Below are 10,818 nucleotides of genomic sequence, written 5' to 3' on the forward strand. Positions count from 1 at the left end.
AAAGCCCTCTGACAATCAACATTCCACTTCACCCCTTGATCCTTGCGGAGTAACTTGAAAATTGGTCCACATGTGGCAGTCATGTGAGAGATAAATCTGGAGATATAATTCAGTCTACCAAGAAAACCTCTGACTTGCTTCTCTGTCTTTGGAACAGGCATTTCTCTGATGGCTCTGACCTTGTCGGGATCAACTTCAATACCCTTTTGACTGACGATAAAGCCTAGGAGTTTACCAGATCTGACACCGAAAGTACATTTGTTAGGATTCAACCGGAGCTTGTACTTTCTCAACCGCTGAAACATCTTCAACAAATACTCAACATGTTCTTCTTCTGTGCCAGACTTAACAATCATATCATCTACGTAGACCTCAATTTCTTTGTGAATCATATCATGAAAGATTTTGGTCATGCCCCTTTGGTAAGTGGCACCAGCATTTATCAAACCAAATGGCATCACCACATAGCAGAAAGCACCCCAGGGCGTGATGAAAGACGTCTTTTCTCTATCCTCAGGAGCCATCCTGATCTGATTGTAGCCGGAGAAACCGTCCATGAAGGAGAAAACCTTGCACTTAGCGGTGTTATCAACCAATACATCAATGTGAGGTAAAGGGAAATTATCCTTCGGACTAGCCTTGTTCAAGTCCCGATAATCAACACACATTCTGACTTTGCCATCTTTCTTTGGAACAGGCACTATGTTGGCCAACCATTGAGGATACTCTGATGTGACTAGGAAACCTGCATCAATCTGCTTTCGCACTTCCTCTTTGATCTTGAGGGCCATATCGGGATGAGATCTTCTCAATTTCTGCTTTACTGGAGGACACTCAGACTTCAAAGGCAGTCTGTGTTCCACAACATCAGGATCTAGACCCGGCATGTCCTTGTATGACCATGCAAATATCTCATTATACTCTCTGAGAAGCTCAATTATCCTCTTCTTGACAGATACCTCTAACAATGCCCCAATCTTGATCTCTTTTTTATCTTCCTCAGTACCCAGATTGATGATTTCTATCTCTTCTTGATGAGGTTGAATTGTCTTTCTTTCTTGTTCCAACATCCATCTGATCTCATCAGGAATCTCCTCATCCTCCTCTACTATAGCCTCGTAAACCGGAACCTCAAAGTTGGGAGGAAGCATGGGGTTACTGTGTTCAACGGGCTCGCTTATGTTCAGTCTGCACATGATTCATGATTGATTTTAGTGAGTAAATGCAAACCTTTAATTTTGAAATTTAAAAGAAAAAGAGAACAATTTTTTTGATTTTTCTATTACCATTTTTTCCAGAAAATGCAAAGAATAAATAAAAATAAAGGCTGTGACAGAAACGGCGATTTTCATTCATAATAAAAGTACTGTAAGCAAAGACAAAGCCCTACATTATTTCACTTTCGTCTTGGGTAGAACGAAAGGAGTTTTCTTAAAAGTAAAAGAAACAAAAGACAATACAAACATATTACTTAGATCGGGTATCACAGAAGGAATGTCCACAACAATCTAGTTGCAGCATGCTCCTCCAGGTGTTACAAAGACAGGTGCCACTCCTCCAGGCGCATCATCGGTAATTGCATTGATCTCTGGCGAATCGTGGATGAATCCAGCACTGCGGAAAGAGCCTCCGGTAGGGTCAAACATCCCAGACCTACTGTTAAGAAAACCAATCCCTTCCTTGCACTTGTTCTCTGGTAACTCCACTAGCTGACCCCAACCTTCAGTTTTACCTTCCTGGATTACCCTCTGGGCGTCCTTCAACGAAGCCATACAAGTATCAATCTTACCTACACTTCCTTCAACAGAGAAACCTTGGAATGATGACCCATCTGAACTACTACCACCAATAACAGAGAAAGCAGACAAATTGCTGATCAAAAAGGCTGACTCGCCACTCACAGTGATGAGCTTTCCATGGCTTACAAATTTTAGCTTCTGGTGGAGAGTGGATGTCACTGCCCCAGCGTCATGAATCCATGGTCTGCCAAGCAAACAGCTGAAAGAAGCCTGGATCTCCATGACTTGAAAAGTAACCTGAAACTCATGTGGGCCGACTGAGATGGGCAAATCTATCTCACCATATACTGATCTTCTGGTCCCATCAAATGCCCTCACCGTCACCTTACTGGGCCTCAAGAGAGCCTCGGAATATGTCAATTGGTCAAGGGTTGATTTGGGCATTACATTAAGAGCAGAGCCGGTGTCTATCAGAACATTGGATAAGGAGTCTGTTCTGCAAAGTACAGAGATGAGTAACGCCTAATTGTGCTTCTTCCCCTCCGCTGGGAGGTCTTCATCACTGAAACTCAGACTGTTACATGCGGTCACATTCCCCACAATACTTTCAAACTGGCACAAAGTCACATCATAATTCACAAAAGCCTGGTCTAGTACTTTCTTCAGGGCATCTCGATGAGCACCAGAGCTTGATAACAGAGACATAATGGAAATCTTTGCAGGGGTTTGTAACAACTGGTCCACAACCCTGTATTCGCTCCTCTTGATCAGCTTTAAGATTTCATCAGCATCCTCATAGTCAACCTCTTTGGGATGCCCTCCAACTCTACCTTTACCTGTGTTCCGCTCCTTTACTGTTTCTTCCACCGGAATACTAGTGTTTTTCTGAACCACAGCAGGAAGAACGCGGCCGCTTCTCAAAATCTGACTACTCTCAGCAATATTGTCCACAACAGAGGATGAGGTCGTTTCACTTCTGGGTTCTAGAATTGTGCCTTCATATTTGTAAGGTATGGCTTTCTGAGAGGAAAGAGGTACAGGCCTAGGGACACAGATTACCAGAGGAGTGCCAGCGGGCTTTGCACTGTTAGGGTTTATCACAAGCGGCCTCCTAGCTCTGAATATTGGGGTGACAACACAAACACTTTTGCTCTTGATTTCCTTTGTAACCACAAGTTCCTTTTTATCTAGGAGACCTTGCACATCATTTTGTACTTGCATGCAACCACGAGAATCCACCGAACACACCTCACAAGCCTCGTGATCATGACTGAAGAGAGCTACTTCACACATTTTCACATGTATCGGTACCAAAGGAGTCTTGATGTCACATGCGTAGAGAATGCAAGCATCTTCCTGACAATCGTGAATCATATTAACAACCGGCCCATGGAGAGGCAGAGGATTGTTCTGGGCAACATGATCAGGGTCGGCGAAAGTTAACTCTTTGCTATTGAGCAGTTTTTGGACCTCTTTCTTGAGGGCATAACAACGTTCCACATCGTGACCTGCTGCCCCTTGATGATAAACACAATGAAGTTCAGGACGGTACCAGCGTGGGAGAGGATCTGGAATACGAGGGGGTTGTAGTGTGTGAACCAGGTTTTGCGCGAGCAAGGAAGGCAGTAATGCTCCATAAGTCATTGGTATGGGATCAAATTGTTGTTTTTGATTCTGCTGATTGTAGGGAGCTTGAGGACGGGGTTGTTGTTGTGGTGGGTATTGTGGCCTTTGTTGGTATGGTTGTTGGGGGTAATATGGTTGTTGAGGGAATTGTTGTGGGTTGTATGGTAGTTGATATAGTGGTGGATAGTATGGTGAAGGTCCTTGAGGTCTTGGTGGTTGATAATTTGGGTTCTGGGGAGCGGTCATTTGTGGGGTAATGTTAGCAACATAAGGATGATTAGGGTACACAGGCTGAGATCCGCCATGGGCCACCATGCCAACTTCTTGAGCATTCCTTTTTGAGTAACCATTACCAAACTTCTTGTTACCATTAGCCGAACTTCCTGCAGAACCACCTGAAGAACCAGCTCCCTTACGAGCCCAATCCTCAATACGTATCCCCGTCTCTACCAGGTCGGTGAATTTCTGTGATGCACAAACAATCATTTTCTCTGAATAGCAAGGGCTCAGAGTCTCAAAGAACATCTCGGATAATTCCCTTTCATCCAAGGGCGGACGAATCTGGGAGGCCTTCTGGATGAAGCGTTGTGCATACTCTTTGAATGATTCTTTGTCCTTCTAGGTCAAGGACTGCAACTCTTTGCAACTAGGCGCCAGATACGTGTTGTATTTGTATTGTTGCATGAAAGCGTCAGCCAATTGTTCAAACGTAGTAATGCCTTTCAATCCCATAAACCAAGTATGTGCAGGACCGGTCAAACTGTCTTGGAAGCAATGAATGATCAAAGGTACGTTGTTCCTGTAAGCTATCATCTTCGTAATATACATGGTTATATGATTTTGTGGACACGAGTCCCCTTGGTATTTCTCAAATACAGGCATCTTGAATTTTGGGGGTATATCCACATCTGGTACCAAGCAAAGATCGTATATACTCTGGACAACTACTTCTTTACCACGCATGTTACTCATCTCTTTTTCCAAAGCCCCGAACCTCTCTTCCCAGTTAACTGCTTTGTCGTCCCCCATCACACTGTCAGAATGATAAATCTGCTCTTCCTGCTGTGGCTCAACATGCACAGTGGGTCCTGCTTGAGTCATAGCAGCCTGAGGAAATAGCTGGCCCATCTGAAAAAAAGGTGAAGTCTGTTGACCATGCGCGAATGGCATTTCAGTAGCACTTGGACGAAAAACCCCATTAGCTGCAAGCGGCATGCCCCAAGGATAGCCTGGAGGCATGGAATACTGAGGAGTAGAAAAGAGACCCTGGGGGCCAAGAGGACGGAAGCCTGAGTTACCCATAGTTGCCATATTACCAGAAGAAAAATCAGTCATCAGAGGCTGGGTGAGGCCGATAGTTGTAGTAGTAGTCGGAGATGGTTGCGGGGGACCCTCAGGTGTAGCTGTGACGACCACAACAGGAGTTGAATTAGAGATTGTTGCTTGCTCTCTCTCAGCCATCATAGTTTCCATCATAAGTGCCATTCTTTCCATCTCTCCCTTGAGGTTAACCAGTTCCTCTCTGAGCTGAGCGTTTTCCTGTTCTGCTGCTAACATCCTCTTCTTGATATGAGCTCGAGTGTTGTGAATGCGAGTGGGTTTGTACTGAATACGCCGGGCCACTTTGCTTCTCTGAGGCAGAAATGAGGAGAGTATGAGACTTGGTTTTGACACTTTTTATGAATGCAATATGATGCATGATATGCTATATGCCAAAATATGCAATTTTTATATATATATTTTTTATTGAAGGACCTATAGAAGCAATTTTGTAAACATACCAACCTAAACAAATCACAAAAAAAACAAAGTTGATTACAAGATAATTCCCTTTCTAACAACAAAGCCAAGAGATAGACTTTCAAAGTAAAACAAGATAATTCCCTTTTAACAGACTGAGCCAAGGGATAGACTCCAAAGTAAATAAAGGAAAAACTAGTAAAAGCGTGTAAAACAAACTGAAAGACCATCGAGCTCCTGAAGCGGACTAGTCCTCAAAATCAGAATGTGGACCATCAAAAAGATCCATACGCCTCTTCTTCCTCCCAGGACAAACTTTGTCAAGAAAATCTTCCTTCTTTTGGAGGGCGGCACTCAGTTTAATGTTTTCCTCCTTTTCCTGGCGATTAGCCCGAATTTGTTGATCCAAAAGGCACCTCAAGGTATCACACTCTTGCTCCTTCTTGTGGTACTTCATTTCCCATATGGACTTCTCACGCCTTTCGACATCCAACTGCTTCTAGTACCCTTCTAAAGACTCAGGAGGTAGAGGTAAAGGTATAGGTGGGACGGTTCAGGTTGCAAACCTTTGTCGTGGTTATGGCATCCTGAATTTGTTGGCTCGATCAATAACCCATTGAACATAAACTTCATGTGCGATGACCGCTCTCTTTCCTAACTGACTCCTGCTTTTCTTGACAATGGAATACCAAGCTTTCTCGAACTGCACGTTTTGATTCGCACCATCTTTCTTGTAGAGGAAGAAATCCCTATCTAGGATGAGGTACACAGGCTTCATCTCCATATAATACCCAAACTGTCGCCTCGCAAGAATTGGGCTGTAGCTAATTCCTCCCTGCGTACCAAGAAGAGGTACGTTGTTGAAATCACCACAACTATCAATGACAAACTCTGGGTCACAAGATGGGTTAAACTAGATTATGTCCTTTGGGGTCCAAGTCATGAGCTTCTGGGACCAAGGGATAGGTTCCGGTCTAATACTGGGACGGGGCAAGGGTGAAGTAATCCAGCGGTGGAGTAAAGGTGTACAACAGACGATGGTCCCCTTTCCATGACTAGTGCGATCGTGAATAGCAACATACGTGTCAGCGAGTAAAACAGGAACCGGGTTTTGGGTTAAGAAGACCCGTATGGCATTCATGTCAACAAACTTGTCAACTCTCGGGAAGAGGACTATACCATAGATAAGCAGGGCAAGGATAGACTCAAAATCATCGGTTTTGGATTTCTCGAAACAAGTGGTGGCCTTTTGGTGAAGGAAGTTGTAAGGTAAGCATGGGATACCGTCTTTGGTTGTGAACTTGTCTTTTATGTCGGCTACTTCAAGGTGAAGGGCTTTTGCGATGGTAGGGATTTTAGGAATGGGCCCAAAGGCATGAAAGGGTACTTCATCGAGCACCGGTAAACCAACCCAATGGGAATACTCCTCTAGAGTTGGGAAAAGCTGAAAGTCTGGGAATGTGAAGCCATGATAAATCGGATCATAGAACTGGACCAAAGTATTGAGAAGCATTACATCCACTTTTGTCTTGAGAATGTCGAGTAAATTACCATACCGCTCCTGAAAATGACCCGGATTTTTCAACATCTTCGTCAAACCCCTCAAACCCTCTAAACTCTCTGCATCCGGTGCCTTGAATTTATACCCATGGGTCCTCCTTCCAACAACCTCCATAACCTATGATGTTTATATAAAACCTATATAAGTCCTTCAATATTTCAATGGATGAGAAAATATGTTTATGAATGAATGCATGTATGTATGATAATGCTCAAGTACATAGAATACATGGTGAGGGTAAGTTCCACAATGTTGGAGTCAAGGGTAACAACGCCATTTGGTAAGGACTATGGTTTAAATTGCACTTGTAACAAAGGTTCTACCAAGGTTCCCAAAGTCATTGACCACTTCCGAATATTATCGGATACCGAGAAAACAACCGGTCCAACAACGTTCGTAGGAAAGTCTCATTTGAGTGTAGTATCGCGTGTCGACTAATTCCGAGAAAACACCCGGTTAGCCACCGCACTACATCCTAAAAGGCCAAGATGGGTTAAGGGTTACTAAAAGGTTCTTAGCTTCATTGGAAACTTAAGAGTAATAAAGCCTAAATGTGAAAACACACGCCGACATATATTACTTCAAGCTCCTTTGCTAAGTGTGGTTATCTCACGTGTGACAAGACACGAGTATACTCTCGGTATGCCACTATGAGTCTACCACTCCTATCTTATATTTCCCTCAAGCTCGGGTGTAGAGCTTTATCTCACCACTCACATGAAAGCAATAGCATTTAGGCATGTATTTACAAGGCATAAGAAATAATAAAGCACAAGTAAAAAACAAGCAAGGTGGGTTTAACCCGCGTAAGACTAAGTCCCCAGTGAAGTCGCCATTCTGTGCTCCCCGATTTTCGGATATCAAACCATTGATTGATTTGAATCGTCAATCTTTGAACTCTCAATTTTTATTCGTGGGAAGGGAAAAAATGAGTAAAAACCCTTATCGAGACTTTGGATTCGGGGGTTGGTTTCGAATAGGGAAGGTGTTAAGCACCCTAAACGACTTCGGTACTCCGAAGGAACCGCTTACCTAGATTATCTTGTGCTAAATTCATTTGGCTTACTTGAAAAATTATTACCTAAAATCTAAGTGAAAGAATGGAGGGAGAAGAAGTATGTTTTTGGTTATTTTTATTTGATTTGGAAGGACAAGTCCTCTGCCTAAGTACCCTTTTTGGGAAAGGGATCAAAACCGACGTAGTTCCACTAAAAAATTTCTTTGGTGGGTTAGGTTGATTTTAAGATTTTTTTGAAAATGGTTTTAAGAAGAGAAAGAGGCCTCAAGGCATGAGATAAAAGAAATGAGTGAGGTTAATTGAAAGTTTGATTAAGAAATAAAGGAAAAAAGTTATTAAGAAAATGATTTTGAAGTTTTCCATATTTGATTTTTTTGAGAAAAATGATTTTTCTAAACTAACGGTGAAAACTAACGTAACGTCATAAAAACGAGCGGAAAGCGGTAAATAAATTGTGGTAGTGTCGGTGCAAGTGTCGGTGCTTGTGTTACCTACATTATTACATCAATTCCTAAATACAACCCTAAGGCCTTTATGCCAAAATAAAAATGCGAGAAATAAAATTACATCAATTCCCTATTTATACACACTAAATCAAAGACAAAACAAAATGATGAGAAAATTAAATGTGCATGCTATGATTCAAGACAAAAATTAAATCGTTAGTAACATAAGAAATATCATGGTGAATGAGACATAAGTAATAAAAAGCAAGGAATTAAGACAAACAATAATTAAGATCATCATATAAGAAATAAACAAAAAAATTTAAAAGAAAACAAATAGGATGGATTTTTAAAATTAGAGAAAATTAAAATGGTGAGAACATTATTTTTGGAATTTTTCTAAACACAAAAATGTCAAAAAAGTGTAAAAAACAGTATTTAAAAATAAAGACAATTAAAAATAAGAAATATAAAAAAAAAAATTGGCTCAGCAGGATTTAATCTGGACCGTTGGATGAATCCAGAGGTCCAGATCTGAATCCCAAGATCTCATCACAGCCATAGGATCTAAGATCCAACGGTTTTAAAAATAAACAGAAAAAAAGGAGGATATACTGGAAGCACAGTGACCGTCAGATCAACGATCTGACGGTTCAACAGCAGGCACGCAGTATTCCACACAAAAGAAACAAACACTCAACCACATACGAGATGCATCATCGGCCGTTAGATCTACGATCTGACGGCCTAGCTATAATCATACTCAATAATACGATGGGACAACACACATGGAATTAAAATAAATGATGAGGCTATATAAAGTGGTTTCACCAAAAAAACAACATAAATCAAACAATCCTTCTCTCTCTAAGTTAAACTTAGAGAGAGAAGCTCTCCCTTCTCTCTAAAAAAACGTCACCGGAGAAGATGAGGAGGGGTGGTCGGAGCTGCTCCGGCGCGGGGGTCGGCCATAGCGCCGCCGCGTCGGAGCTTTTTTTAATTTTTTTTTGAAATTTTTTTACATCAAAAGCTTCTTCTCCTTCTCCTCTATTCAAATCTGGTGTTAGTTATAAAAAGGGTAGAGAGATTTGAGCTAGATCTAGCAAAGAAAGTTTGAGTGAAATTACCTTCGGTTTCAAAACGGAGAAGACCGGATCTACTACTTTAAGCTCGGATTCACTTCCTTCTTGCTAAATTCCTCCGATCTAGCTCGAATCTAGTCCGATTTGCTTCCCTTTTTGCTCCGGTTCGGTTCGTTTTGCTTAGATCCGGTTCGGTTTGAGTTGGATTTGTGTGTTGGAATCGATGAGGATGATTAATGTTGTTTCTGTTGAAATTCGGAATATGTGAATCAAAAGAAAATTGTTGTTGTTAATGTGATTTCTGTGATTTTGTGTTCATGAATGTTCATGAGTATTCATGAAGTGTTCATCATTTTGTGGTGTTTTGATCTGTAACTAGATGAGAGAGAAAGGAAAAAGGTGTTTTCTATGTGATAGGGACCAATCTGACCCGTTTTCTGACTCTGACGCGGCTACAGTGAATTTTCAGACCCTCTTACCAATGATTGGACAGTGTACTTATAGTGACAAAATAGGGTTGGCTCTGGTACATATCAAAGACCAAAATACCCCTGTTGGAGACTTGGGGATAAAGACTTAACAAATAAAAATAATAAGAAAAAAAAAAAGAAAAGAAAAGAGGAAAGAAGAAATAAAGTTCACGTGAGTGACTTTCCTTTCTTTGTTTTTTTTAAAAAAAAATTAATAAAATAAAATAATAATAAACAAAAAAAAGAAAAATAAAAAATGACAAATAAAATAAAAATAAAATATTAATTAATAATAAAAAAGTCCCTTCGAAATCTGACATGAGGTACTTCAAAGTATCCTCCCTGCCGAAATTTTGTCTGAAATGATTAAAAAAAACGCGACTTTTAAAATACAATTAGACCTTTTAAAATGACTTGACTGTTATGACTAAAACTTTTAAATATAAAATGCGTCTAAAAGTTATAAAAAAAAAAAACAGATGAAGTGATTTTAACTGTTGTAAAAAGTGAGCAGAGACTTAAATGCAAGATGACAGTTTTTTGTAATAATTAAAGACGACACAAAAACGAGTTTTAAATGGTAAAAGAAACGGATAAAAGATTTCAAACGGGCCAAATTTGGGGTTTGACATATGTCTCATCCATTTTATAGCATTTCATCATTTCATTCCTATTCATTTTTTATGTTAAGTGGACATGTAATAATTCTAGGTAGTTTAATTTCCTTTTAGTTTCTTGCAAGACCATAGCATGTAAACTAGGGCAAAGTGTAAAGGACAATGGACTCTCTATAATGATGTACACCGACACAAGCACCGACACAAGCACCGACACGCACACACGTTGTATGCTTACCGCTTAGATGTATGTTTAGGAAACGCAGTACTTAGAAAAAATATAATTTTCCCGGAAATAACTCCATAACTCAAATCTTTCCTAATAAACCTTGGAGTCAAAACTCCATTGTATTTTCCTTTATTTTCTTAATCAAATTCAAATGAATCTTAATTTCTACTTAGACATTTTTTTGTTAATAATTGAACCAACAATTCACTGTCATTTCCTCTCATGCCTTTACGGCCTCTTTCTCTTCTTCAAAACCATTTTCAAAAACTAAAATCAATTGAAACACACCA

At 40.5% G+C, this 10,818-nt stretch overlaps 1 protein-coding gene across 1 annotated transcript; it reads right to left on the bottom strand.

The window, feature by feature from the left end:
* Nucleotides 1-2,261: 2,261 nt before the first annotated feature.
* Nucleotides 2,262-3,890, bottom strand: LOC120578356 (protein piccolo-like). Its single transcript, XM_039831036.1, has one exon. The coding sequence runs from the start codon at nucleotides 3,888-3,890 to the stop codon at nucleotides 2,262-2,264; it is 1,629 nt and encodes a 542-aa protein (XP_039686970.1).
* Between the last annotated feature and the right edge of the window lie 6,928 nt (nucleotides 3,891-10,818).

The sequence above is a fragment of the Medicago truncatula genome, chromosome 2 (genome assembly GCF_003473485.1).
Source record: "Medicago truncatula cultivar Jemalong A17 chromosome 2, MtrunA17r5.0-ANR, whole genome shotgun sequence".
NCBI lineage: Eukaryota > Viridiplantae > Streptophyta > Magnoliopsida > Fabales > Fabaceae > Medicago > Medicago truncatula.

Coding starts and splice junctions, on each gene's coding strand:
- LOC120578356 (XM_039831036.1), bottom strand. CDS start 3,890: ATGTTCTTTGAGACTCTGAGCCCTTGCTATTCAGAGAAAATGATTGTT.